Source organism: Emys orbicularis, chromosome 6 (assembly GCF_028017835.1).
Source record: "Emys orbicularis isolate rEmyOrb1 chromosome 6, rEmyOrb1.hap1, whole genome shotgun sequence".
Taxonomy (NCBI): Eukaryota; Metazoa; Chordata; order Testudines; family Emydidae; genus Emys; species Emys orbicularis.
In genome coordinates, this window is record NC_088688.1 from 31,075,319 (window position 1) to 31,089,531 (window position 14,213).

The window sequence follows — 14,213 nt, forward strand, 5'->3', positions numbered from 1 at the left end:
ACCTGGCCCTGCACGTGGAACTGGGGGCATTTCTGAGAATGCCACCATAGAGGTCCTGGATTTCAGTCTCTTCCCTAGCAGCCTAAATTTGGCCTCCAGGACATCTCTCCTACCCTTCCCTATGTCATTGGTACCTACATGTACCACGACCACCGGCTCCTCCCCATATCCATCACTTCATTTTTTATCTATACAGTTAAGTTAGCTACTCACACTTGTGCAGCGCATCCTTCCTTAACTGCACATTTTATTAAGTTAGTCAAAAAGTGTACTTTGATCAGTATACAATTTTCAGGGGCTCAGTTAAATGAAGATCAATTTCTCAATCGTACGAAGTAAAGGAATTTCTCCTCAGTGAGGACACTCACATCCCATAGTGATGGATGTATAGAACCTGAATAGAAGAGAATTCCATGAAAATTTCCACTTCTGACCTTTAGCCCTTTTAGCTGTAGAACTATTTTGAAAAGTGATGGCAAGAGTTTTTTTTATATAATGCAACACTTATATTTTTCAGACTTTTCTCAGACTCAGAAATGATTGAGCTGAGTTTGTTCAAACTTGCAAAAAATAATCATTTTTGGAGCAAGGGAAATTTGGAAAATTTTAGCCTGAAACGTGAGCGTTTGAAAGATAGAAAACAAGGAGTTAGAATAGAAACCATTGTGTGACCTTTACTACAGCAGTTGCTTATGTTACTGTATGCTGTACTTGTGATTTCTTTTGTTCTCCTTACTGTATGTGAGGAAATCGTGTTTTTAGATGAATGCCTTCATCTGAGGCTACATTCATCTTGATAAATGTGCCCTGCTTAAATTATGAATGTTTGATTCTCATGCTGTGTTAAATTCAAGGTATAATAAAAAAACAAAGTTCAATAACACTTAATACATTCTGTAAATATTTAGACTTGAATATATTCAATCGGATATTTGTTTTAACTACTATATGTATTTTGCCTTCTACCGTTGGTGGCAGATGAAATGGGACATGTTCTTTAAGACCTAGAAGAATTGTACTCAGACTTTAACTGCTGAAGAGCCAATTTATGGTTGAATAGTCAAAGAACCATTAAAAAACCGAATACTTGGAGTAGAAAAATGTCTGTAATGTAGTAATAGCTAATATATTCTTTGAAAGACCTAAACCAATCTGAACAATGGTTTTAGGGCTGAATAAGAGAGCTGCTGTCACCAGTTTTGAGAAGCCTGCTTCTATAAATGTCACTACCACCATATCTGTGTTCCTTTAGAGGTTTCTAGCCTTTAATTCAATATTGACATTTTTCCGAGAACACCTGCTACATTTTTATTAGGACATTAATCTTTCAGGTGCACAATGTGGCTCCTGATGGAAGTATTCAGCTGAAATGATATTTTCCCCAATATACAATATGTATAACAAAAGAAATTACAACATATATCGTAGAAACTGTGACTTCCATAGTTAACATTTCATAACAGTTTCCACTCTTACTCCATGTTTTTAGTTGCTCATAACTCTCACCTTTTCCATGCTTGGCCTCTCTCCAAAAGTTATTTTTCAAGCTTGAACAAACTTGCTTGTGTTGTTTTTGAGTATGTGAGGAGTGAAAAATATAAGCTTGCTGCGTTATAAATACATTTTTAACAGCTCTGCAGCTGAAAAGTCTTGTGGATAAAATTTATAATTTAGTAGGGAAATAGCCCTCATTGAGGAGAAATGCCTATGCTCTTTCCAGAAAAAAAATGGATTTCATTTGACTAGCTTATGACCCTTTGCAAGTTAAACAATGATCACGAACAATAGATTTTTTAACCAAAAGAAAGGCTGCACGCAACTCAGGAATCATAGGTTTACTATCTCTGGTCTAGATCACTTTTTTTCTGGACTCTCTTGTTCCTTCATAATTTTGTCTGGAACTTAGATGTCAAGGTGTTAGGAATCTTATATATTGACATGATTGGAGAGAAGAAAGGAAAAAAATCCCCCTCTCGATCATGCACAGAGTAGAGTGTAGGTGTATTTTCACAGTGCATTCTGCTCTTACTTTCATGAACAGCACTTCAATTTCATGAAGAACCAGTGCAAAAAATCCAACAGAGTTTCAGATCTACAACATAACAAATAAATTTGAATATGCTTGGGTACATTGTGAGTGATATATAATTGTAACATATTATAAAACTCCTAACACAGTCATGTAGTTGTCATCCACAAAAAATTATGGGGCCAAATTTTGCTCTCAGTCACACAGTAACTTATGATTTCCATGGTAGCATACGCAAGTAACTTTGGATTTACAGCGGTGTAACTTTGTACAGAATTTGGTCCATTCTAAGGTAAGGAAGTGGGTTCTGCCAACACTTACTATTTCTGTTGCTGACAGTAGTAAGCCACTAAGGAAAAATGCATTTAAGATTTTAGGAATTCAATTAAACATGTGTGAATTGGGCACCATAATGAGAATGGGAGAATCCATGTGATGATACAAATAAGCAATTATATTATAAGGTGATAACATAATGCTATTTGTGCATCTTGCTGAAATTTGTGCATCTTGCTGGTTTACAGTCGAAAGAATGGATTGCAGTCATTTTGAGTTCTTCTTGGAAATTGCACAAGATTTCGTAATGCATTCACACAACATGTGTGTTTCACTGCTACTAGTTTAGAGATCTGACATTTATATCAGAGTGCACCATACAGTACACATAAATTGCTGTGCTGGCAGTTGGAATACTATGGTAATGAGAGCCTGGAATTTCCATGAAAACTATTTTGGGAGTTTTGGGTAAACACTGGGAGCTGGTAATACATAGCCTTTTTTCTAAAGATGTGCGAGATTTGAATTACCTACCTTCACTAGTGAAGAAAAACAAACTAATATTTTAATTAACTGTCTGTGAATCACTTTAATATCTATGCAAGAGAAAAATGCTACACTGGCAGGATGACAGACTAGGTTACTTCTGTGATTTATATGTCAGGAACAAAATGTCAGGAGCGAACACCAAAGCGGAGTCTTTTCATGGGCACTGGGGAAAAAAATATTTTAAAAGATGAAGTGTCTTGTTTACTGCAAACCTTGCTAAACAAAACCCCTCACACATCTTTCCAAATTGTACAGCTGCCATGAGGCACTGTAGTGAGTTATGATGTGTGGCATTCAGCATTATACCTCCCATGGTAGGAATACTAAAAGGCATCTACCAGAACCCATAACAATTTCACAAGTTGGTGGGATTATCACAATAGGTGGTTCTCTCTCCCTTCCTCCCTTCTCATGTCTCTTCTTTTCTCTACTTTCCTCCCTTTCCCTTTTCATCTTCTGCTCTCTATCTTTCCTTCATCTTCCCCTTTTCTCTCTCTCCTGCTATCCTTCCCAGTTCCTCCTCCTTAGAAGGTCTCCTCTGTAGACTGCAGCCACTAGAGGGTATTAGGATCACATACACACACTTGAGTAGGTTGCCAATGACTTACTATCCAGTAGAGGAGTACATGACGCAGGGACTTATCTATATAATTGTTAAATATATGGCTTTGTTAATACTAGTTAACCTTTTCTTTCTCCCCACTCAATATCCCCCTCCACAGAACTCCTTAATGCCTCCCCCATGCAAAATAAAAAACAGCACAGGCTATTTCTTCCAAAAAAGGACTATGTCTTTTTGCCATTTGATTCTTTTTTGCAGTCACAGTGGGTTTGATTGTGTTTTTGTGCAACACAGCTGCACTACCCCAAGAGGAGGCCTGTTTAGGTAGCGTGTCTTAATGAACAGAGAACTGGCTTCTATTCCCAGCTCTGCCACTGGCCTTGAGTGAGGCTTTGGGCAAGTGACTTCACAGCTCCATGCCTCGGTTTCCCAATTTGTAAAATGGGGATAATGATACTGACCTCTCTTGTAAAGCACTTTGAGATCTACTGATGAAAATGCTATGTAAGTTAATAAATAATAATAATAATAATAATACTATTAGCTAATAAACTGCTCCCCTCCTGCCCGTTTTTCTAAAGCAGTTTACTTCCTCCCTGCAGCTAGTCTGTCTAGCATGTAGGAAGGGTGGTACCAAGGCTTCTCCCATTGCCATCCCATTTTGTCCCATTCCAAAAACATACTTGCAGAGGAGGGTATCAGGTGACTAGCCCATGCCCTCTTCACTGTGATGGAGACACAATCTGAGCAGCCCTTACTTGGTTGAACAGGAGAGTAAATAGGTTTTAGTTGCCCTAACATTCTTGCATGGTCAAATGAGGGCTATGACAATATATGGGGTACATCAATGGACACAACTAGTTGACCAGTTCTTTGCGTTTACAATGCAGCAATCTAGTATAGGATTTGTGTTCCTATTCATCTACTGTTGTTCATGGATAGGTGTTCAGATACCCTGGTGATGAGTGTAGTAGAAGAACCTAAAGAGATTAAAATAGTACAGAATGGCCACAGAAATAGTTTTTTTATTAGCATAGAAATCTCCCACACCAAGGAGAAAAAGTCTTTCCGAATCAAGCAGAACAGTATTTGTTTGTTTGTTTCTTTTTGTCTTACCTCCCTAAGAGGATCATTGAGCTCATTGAGAATATTGTCCTCATCAAAGATCTTGCCTTGGTAACGGTGTTCGTAATAATCGTGGATCTTTTGGCGCATGTCAGCGGGTAACTTGTGAAATGACATGTATTGTTCCACTTGTTTGTACTAAAAAAAAAGGAAAATGAAGAAGAAAGTCAATAAAAGATCAGTCCATTACTCTTTTACAATCTAAAGCCATCTAAAGTGCCTGTAAAATGAAACCTAAATAATGCAGTTGCTTAAAGAAAAGGAAATGCAATGTTGAAAAGCTTCTATCATACAAAGAAACACAGTATACCCATGGAAGACAGGTGACAGCACATTGATTGAAGTTGATTCCAAACACTGACAATTGATATAATGTTATTTATAAAACATATGGGTTAACAAAGAACCTGGTATATTCAAAAAAGGCAAGTCAGAAAAAAGAACAATTGAGCCATATGAAGAGTTGTTTAATGTAAAAACAGTCATAAAACAAATAAATTATCCTTCTAAATGATCAGGTTAAACAAATCTGAATGATAACTGCTTAACAAATGAAAATTCTAAACAACAAACACAGTGTAGCCATTTGGTGATTCATCTATAATAAGGTTTGTTTTCAAAAAGGTATTAAAACAAAGGTCATTCTAAAGGAAGGTCATTAACACCAGATATAAGGTCAGATATCCAGATATCAGATATAAAGTAAGCAGCATATATGCTGACATGGTGTCCACTATTGCACCAATTATGGAGATGGATAACTTTCCATTCATGATGTGTACACATGAACTATGATTTGTAAGGAGTGTTGTATGTACTTTATTAAGAGAATTTTTTTATATACCGTAAATGTGCCCAATAACTTAAATAACTTATAGTGTTAAGGTTATACTGGTGGCAATGCAATCACTAAAATCAAAGAAATCACCAGTTAAGATATTAACATCCACACCAACCTCAACGCCTTGTAATCCAAACATTACAAAACCCAAATGCACTCTCAGAATCCTCACGCCTACACCAAACTCCCTTTACTTTCCAACTTCAATGAACACATAGAACTCCTAAGTCACCTTAGTTTCCAACTCAGTAAGATAGCTTCATTTACCAACAAGTGTAACTGGAAAAAAAGCCTGTATATTGTGTTATTTCTACCTCTTTAATCCTGAGGTTGGAGTTAAAGTTGTGCAATTTGAGGAGCTGGATGTGTTTAAATAAATAAACATCAAAAAGGACTTTCCTGTGGAATGGAGTACGGATTTAGAGGAATGGAGGGTGGGACTTGGAACTGGAATGTATGCTTGGAATTAGAGCCATTGAACTAAAAGATAAGTAACCTACCTTCCGTAATCAGAGCTCTTAGAGATGTGTCATCCCTATCTGTAGTCTACTGTTGGGTATGCATGCACTCTATGTGCCAGAGACCAGAAGACTTGTGCTAGTAATTTCCATTGGTCTGTGCCCATGTTCTTCCTTTCCTCATGCTCTGAACCTCATGCTCTACTGTGCATAAATTCTACAATCTAAAGCAGAGGGGAAGGAGGATGGTTACTGGAACACAGACACGGATCACACAACTCAAAGAACTCTGGTTGTGGAACTTAGGTAACCTCTGTTTCCTCACGTGCTGGTCCCTATGTGTATTCCTGTGTGGGTGACTGACAAGAAGCACTCAAGAAGGGGGAGGGGGAGTCTGAGGGCCTCAGCGGTATTGAAGACTGTAGGACCACTGATCCAAAGGACACATTAGCTGAGGAGATGCGTACCAGTGCGTAGTGTTTTGTGAAGGTCTGAATGGAACTCCAGGTGGCTGCTTTACATATGTCAACGAATGGAACTTCCCAAAGTGAAGCTACTGAAGCAGCCTTTGCTCTGGTTTAATAGGTCTTCACTTTGTGTGGTGGAACATCAGATAACTGGTAACAGAGTAAAATACAGCCCCAAATCCACTTGGACAGTATTTGAAGAGATATCATTTGCCCTTTCATGCATTCCACAATGGTAACAAATAGCTTCAGTGATTTCCTGAAGGGATTTTTCTTTGAAGATCGAACACGAATGTCCAATGCACATCCAAGGTATGGAAAGTCTGGTCCACATTGGTGATATGAGGTTTAAGAAAAAATACAGGTAAGTGTATAGTCTAATTTATGTGGAGGTCCAATATTACTTTGGGGATGAATTTAGGGCACAGTTTCAAGGAAACCTTATAGAATATGGTATAGGGTGGATTGGCCAGAAGAGCCCAAGTTCGCCTACCAATCAAGCTAAAGCGATGGCCGGCAGGAAGGCAACCTACCCAGATCAATGGGATAGTGAGTATGCCACTAGTGGTTAAAATAGTGGCTTAGTTTGTGTTGAAACGATCAAATTAAGTTCCCATGAAGGACTGAATCTAATCATTGATAAGAAGGTTCTGAGTAAACCCTTCAGAAACTACACACTCATTGGGTGCATCTTCAAGGTAAGCAGATAGTCCAGAATAGTGAGAACGTCCATCTCCTCTGGGAAAATTTGGTTAGTCCAAACAGAGAATCTTTTCCACTTGGCTAAGTAACACCGCTTGGTGGATTCTTCCTCGTGTTGCTCAGGATGGCTTTAACAGCTGCTGAATCTTTCTGCTCTGGGTTTGACAGTCATACAAATACCAGGCTGTGAGGTGAAAAGGCTCCAGATTCATATGCCTGATCTTGCCCTTGTCCTGCATCAGAAGGTATGGGGAAGATTAGATGCTGATCTGTTGACAGGATGACAGATGGAGAAGAATGGGAAACCGCAATTATTTTGGCTATCTGGGAGCACTGAGGTTGATCATTGCTGTGTCCTGTTAGATTCTCCAGAGAACTCGATGTAAGGGTAGGATGGGAGGGAAAGGTAGACATAAAATTTTCCATCCCTGGAAGTAGAAGGGTATCTTATTTGGAGTTCTGACTTTGTGTCCCTTTGAGCAGCACATAGTGCATTTTTTCTTGTCTTGTGACACAGAGATTCAAAGACAGGTATCCCCATAGCTGGAATATATCTTTTATCACTGAGTTGTGGATCTCCTATTCATGTTCTGTCAAGAAGCATCCGCTGAGACTATCCACCAGAGTGCCATGTATTCCTGGAAGATGTACTGCTAACATGATAATCTGATGATGACTATAACAATTCCACAGGGGGACCCGCCTCCTTATAAGAACATAAGAATGGCCATACTGGGTCAGACCAAAGGTTCATCTAGCCTAGTATCCTGTCTTCCGACAGTGGCCAATGTCAGGTGCCCCAGAGGGAATGAACAGAACAGGTAATCATCAAGTGATCCATTCTCTGTTGCTCATTCCCAGCCTCTGGGAAACAGAGGCTAGGGACACCATCCCTGCCCATCCTGGGTAATAACCATTGATGGACCTATCCTCCATGAATTTATCTAGTTCTTTTTTGAAACCTGTTATAGTCTTGGCCTTCAAACATCCTCTGACGAAGAATTCCACAGGTTGACTGTGTGTTGTGTGAAGAAATATTTCCTTTTGTTTGTTTTAAACATGTTATAAAAAGTAGCGAGATAGATCTTTCTTCCCCTTGTTCATTGAGGTAGAATATAGTTGTCATATTGTCTGTCATCATGGAAGTGGATGAACGGTAAAGCACTTACCACTTCCAACTGCTCTCAGCTCCAGAACAGTTATATGCATCTTGCTCTCATGATGAGTCCACATTCCCTGAGCTGTTTCTGTGTCCAGATGAGCACCCCAACCCATAAGTCCTTCTGTGAGCTATGTTTTTTGAGGAGGGGGCAGAGCAAAAGGAATTCCTATGCACACCTGTTCCCTGTCCTATCATCAAGCTAGAAAGTTTTGTACCCTGGGAGGGAGCATAACTAACTTGTGTATATTGTGCCTACTGTTTGAAGCCAGGCTTGTAGACAATGAAGGTGGAGCCTCACAAACAGTGTCACATAAGTGCACAGCGGGATGAGTCATGCCTGAACCAATGTTTGTGGGTTCCTTCTGAGTTGATGACTAGGAATGTTTCTCAACTGAAATCTGTCCATAGAGAGGTAAGCTCTGGCTCTGATTGAGTCTGGAGTTGTTCCAATAAATTCTATTGGCTGTGTTGGAACTAAAGTGGATTTTTCTATGTTCACATAAATTTGTAGCTAAAAGACTGTGCAGAGATGAGGTTGATGTCACTACTTCCCAATGAGATTTCCTTATCAGAAGCCAATGGTCTAGAGATGGAAAGAATATCAAACTGTGGCACTGGACGTGTGCTGCCACTACTGAAAAAACCTTTATAAATACTCTGGGCACTGTTGCCAGTCCAAAAGGAGGCACCCTGTATTAACTGTGATTCTCATCTATCATGAACCTCAGGAACCTCCTGTGGGAGGGGAGGATATCTATATGAAAATAGGCATCCTTCATGTCGGGAGCCATGAATCATTAGTTTATATTTATGGATATCATAGTCAATACCAGGGTAACCATCCTGAATCTTACTCTTTGGTTAAAGACATTGGGCGCCAGAGGTCTAAGATGGGTCTCCATCCTTCTTTTTTCTTGGAGATCAGCAAGTATTTGGAATAAAATCCCTTTTCCCAGTGCTGACATGGTAACAGCTCTGTGACCCCTATTGGAGTAAGGAGTGCACTTCTTGCAAGAGTATCTTCTTGTGGGAGTGGGCCACTGAAAACAGACAGGAAGAGGGTTTTGAAGGAGGAGGGGAGAGGAACTCCATGGCATAACTGAAGTGGAAGACATTGAGAATGCATTTGTCTGCCATCTATGGGAGAAAATGGGCTAGTCGGACACCAAATCAAATTTTGGATATGGAAGGACATTTCAACTGGGTTGGTTCTCAGCTCTTAAAGTTCCTGTCAAAAGTATTTATTGACAGGTGATTCCAGTTGGAAAGAGGAGAAAGGAGGTGCACTATGTTTGTTGCACTGCACCCTCTGTTGATTTCATGGCAGTTCATATGTTCTATGGTGATAGAAGGGCTGTGATATTGTCTAGGCGTAATAGGTTGTCTGATGTACTACTTCTTGAATGCTGGTTCTATATACCTTGGGAACAGAGGATTACCCTTGAGTTCCTTAATGAGTGCAATGACTCACCAGTGTTCTATCTAAACAAGTTGTCTCCTGCAAAGGGCAAATCCTCCACAGTGAACTTCCCTGGGAAAACCCAAGGAATTAAGGCAGGATTCCCAGTGCATCACAATGGCAGTTTCCATCAATATAGAGGCTGCATCTATAGTTGTTTGAAAAGAAGACCTGGATACCAGCCTACCTTCTTCAAACTGAGCCTGGAATTGTGCTCTGTCTACCTGAGGGAGCTAGTTCCTGAATTCCACAAATTTGAAGTAGTGATAAAAAATCATACTCTGCAAATAGCCCCTGATAATTCGCTATTCAGAATTGGCAGCTGGTAAATGTGAACACTTTTCACCCTAGGAGATCTAAGCATTTAGCCTTCTGATCAGCAAGGGTAGATCTGACATGTTGTTGTCTATTCCTTTTTGTAATAGCTTGAACAATCAGGGAGTTTGGGGCAGGATATGGGAACAGAAACTCTGCTCCATTGGCTGGAACAAAGTACCTCCTTTCTGCCCTCTTAGGAGTAGGTGTGCATGTGGCTGGGGCACGCCACACCACCTTAGGCAGCTCTAGGATAGCCTCATTGACCTGGAGCGTTACTCTAACAGAGCCCCAACTTAAAAATTTCCAAGACTTCGTGAGATGACTCTTGGACTTCCTCTAGGGGAATCTGGAGGGCATCAGCAATCTTTCTGAACAATTGCTGGAACTGCTTGCGATCGTTCAGTGGAAACAAGGCTGGGGCAACTGCCTCGTCAGGAGAGAAAGACGATATGCCTGATGGTACTGGAGGTGCTGTTGAATCAGGTTTTTCCTTGGCCATGGGCTCTGAGAGGAGTTCAGGCTGGGCCCTCAGAGAAGGATGGTGTGCATTTTGATGCAACTGTATGCATTCTGGATAATGCACATACAGGTCACACAATACCCAGTAAGGTCATGGGCTGAGGAAGCCCACATAGGGTACCAGTCCCCGGGGGAATACCCCATCTTACAAGGTCCTGGTGGACCCCAGGAAATTCTGGATGCTCTGTCAGGATTGATATCTCTCAGTGGAGGTGATAATAGTCCTTCTCCCATAACAGAATCACCCAATGAGGAGAATGTTGGCTCCAACACCAGAAGTGGTTCCATCAAAACCTCTGATGAAGAAATACCCCAACTTACAGAGGGGATGCGAGATCAATTTCTCTCATAATATACAATCAATGGTGCCAGGAACTCTCTTGTAAGCACCAGGTCAGATAGGAGGGGAGATTTCAGATCCAGCAGGATGGTGTTATTCTTCAAAGTGGTGTATTTGTCACCCACCACCAGGGCTTGAAGAGTCTCCTGCCTGTGAACTTTTGGTGCCAGCATGGAAGTGCGTTTCTGTGCCGACGATATATGGAGTGCTTCTATGTCCTTAGCGGGTATCAGAGTTTGTACTGGTCCTAGGTACATGCTTCTCTTTATTTGATCCCGATGTGGAGGGGCTCTTAGTCTTCAAAATCTGTGAGTCAAGACCATGATCCATTTGGCCTTTTAGCTTCCTGAACCAGATGGGAAGAATCACTCGACCTCGAGGGTGTAGGGGAATCAGCCCTTCTCTTTGAAGTGGATCTGGAGGGAGATTTTTCTCTAGGCTTTAGAGAAGGTTTCTTACCCTTGTCTTGAGCCTAAGATGAGGAGTCTTATAAGCTGGGCAGACTCCCTGTACTTCAGGCAGAGGCATTGAGGAGTATGCCACCAGTACTACCAGAAGCTTAGTTCCAACTGAGGCCTCATAGAATGCTCGATAAGGTGTTTTCTAAACCTGAATTCCGGTGTTTGTTGGGGTCGTGGCAGAAAGGAGTGCCAGATACTGCACTTGGCAGTGATATTGGCTTCTACAAGATAATAGAGGCACCTCTGGTCATCATCACTAACCGGAAGGAATGGGGCCAGGAGACTCTGTTCTTGAAGCCTGAAATCCTGGGCATAATTGGTGTCCCATACCAGGAAGGATGGGTCCAATGTGGATGTCGGGCAAGTACTCAGTAACTTGGATAACGCACTTAAGTAATAACTAATTACATTTTTCTATCTACAATATTTACAATATATACTATTTACAGGTTCAATATTGAAGGAAGAGCTCGTGGACACTGGAGGTTTCCATCTTAGATCATACAGTAGTAAGAAGAAACCAGAGAGGCTGTCAGTCCACATCACACCTTATGCCCTTGGTTCAGAGCATAAGGAAAGGAAGACCGCAGGCATGGACAATGGACGCTACTGGAAAAAATCCTCTAGTCTCAGATGCCTGGAGCACATGCATATCCCACAGCGGAATACATTTAGGAGCCAGCACTCAAAGAAGAACTAGGAAGCAGGTCTAGAGATTGGGACAGCCGTAGGATCCAAGCGTCAGAGGGACTTGCATTCCCCTTTCTCAGTATATCTTGCCTCCTGACGTCTCTAGGCCTTCTGCCCTGTCTGCTTCCTTGATTCCAATACTACAGACTTGCCAGCTCTTCACCCAACCCCTCATGGATATACCTTACAGAAGAGGAAGTCCCAATCCAACAGACCTTGTAAAATGTGTGAATAGGACAAAGCATATGAGGTTCGCCAGATGGACAAGCTGCCATCATTGCAGAGCAACAAGCTTCACCAGTCAAGTGATTTCGCCTGCATGTCTTTCTTTCACCTTGCCCCCTCCATACCTCCAGCTTGTGGGCACTGAGTCATGGTGAGAGGGGACAGAAGATGGGGAAGCTCACAGGTTAAAAGGAGGGTGGAAACTACCTAGAACATTGCTTTCTTTATTCTGAGAGTCCATATTAAATTTTTTCTTCCTGTGTATTTTCAAGCTTAATTAGGTGATCTGAACTCTGCTTTAAATGAATAACTCAACACAGCCTTTATTGTGATGTCTCTGGCATTTCCAACTATGGTAGCACTACAATGCAATTAGAGGTACATATATCTTACATGTCCTTTCCATTAAATATGGTACAAATCTTGCCCTGCATGTGCAACTTCTACAGGTGAAGCATACAAATCCATTAGAATCAATGTTTGCTTTGCAAAGGGTTACAGGATTTGATGGGTCTACGCATGCGGTGTTCTCTCCCTGTATGATGTGGTGACTAGCTTTGTGAGTGGTTAACAGCTCAGCAGCATGCAGAGGATACATTAGTCTGGGTTAGCCTCTCTCTCTCTCTGCACTTCCATTCTGCAACCTTGGGGAAGGATTCCTCCCCCTTTTACTCCAAAGAAATACTCAAGCACCCGTCTGAGAGACTCAGGCTGTGTGCTCATGGTTGGTTTGCCCCATAGTAAGTGGAGCTGTAGTATTGTGTTCTGTTTGTAGCCACTTAAGATCAGTTACCCATTAAAAATATTCAAATAGAGTTATCCTACAAATCAGTTACAATTTATCTGCATACTGAAATTTTCAAATGCTATATTTGAGTAATGCTAATAAAAAATGAAATCTCAACATTTTGCACTAGTTAAAAATGTATGCTAGTTTGAGATACATAGAATAGGGAGAGATTCACAGAAGACTTTCCTACACAAACAACCTTGAAGAAGAGAACATTGATACTAACAGCAATTTGCCTATTCACTTTCATTAGTGCAGTTATTTGTGTTTCAGTGGGAATTTTCTCCCATACAAATCAGCTCTACTTTCTACTTGATTCTGTGCTTAGTACATGAAAATTTTACTGAGACAGAAATTGTAAAGCTAATAATATTTTCAAGTTATATAGTACTTGTTAACCAGTGGGTCTCAAAGTGCTTTTACAACATTAATTAATAAGCCTCACAATACCCCACATGAAGTAGGTGTTATTAACCCTCATTCACAAAATGGTAATCTGAGGCACAAAGAAATTAATTAGCATGCCTCAGGTCTTTCAATGAGTCAGTGGGAGAGTTAGAAATAAAAATTATGAGTTCAGACTCCGAGTTTCTTGCACTAACCACTAGAAAACACTGCTTCCTCTGTGATGTTAGACATGTAGTATTATGAGTAGAAACTGTCTAATTTCAAATGCACTTAAAAGTGTTGCCAACTCTTGCAATTTATCATGAGTCTCATGATATTAAGTGTATTTCTTAAAGTCCTACCTTATGGTGATTTTGCGACATTCTTAGCCTTCATTTTTAAAAAACTAGTAAGTTTCTAGCTCTCATGGTATGGAGAACAGCTTTAATGATTGAATCATAAAAGCTCAAAAGGCAGAAGGCAAGTAAAAAGAACCCCAAAATTATTTTTTTGAAGAGTCTCATGATTTAAGCCAATTTCGTGATTTTTGGAGGCCTCATTCATAATATTTGAATGCTTAGGTTGTCACTGCTAGATATTGGCAGTTTGACTTCAGTTCACATGTTGCTAGGAGACATCACATTCTGACCAGGAGAAAATGTGTGAAAAGGGATTAGAAAGGGAGTAGAGGGGGGAAAAACAGCAAAAAATGAATACAGATTCTGTATGTGCTGTACAGTACGCCACACAGTTGTGCCAGCCTAGATTGGTGGAAAGGTTCTTTTACTTCTAATTAATAGCATAGGCTTCTCTTTCTCTACCATGTTTCTGGTATTTTTGTTCAGCTTAATCA

At 40.5% G+C, this 14,213-nt stretch overlaps 1 protein-coding gene across 1 annotated transcript in view; it reads right to left on the reverse strand.

Moving 5' to 3' along the window:
- Nucleotides 1–14,213, reverse strand: part of HCN1 (hyperpolarization activated cyclic nucleotide gated potassium channel 1) — a 291,636-nt gene that overhangs the window by 60,949 nt on the left and 216,474 nt on the right. The window contains exon 5 of the mRNA XM_065406546.1: nt 4,533–4,679. Within this exon, the coding sequence (XP_065262618.1) occupies nt 4,533–4,679 (147 nt within the window). The remainder of the gene's footprint in view (nt 1–4,532; nt 4,680–14,213) is intronic.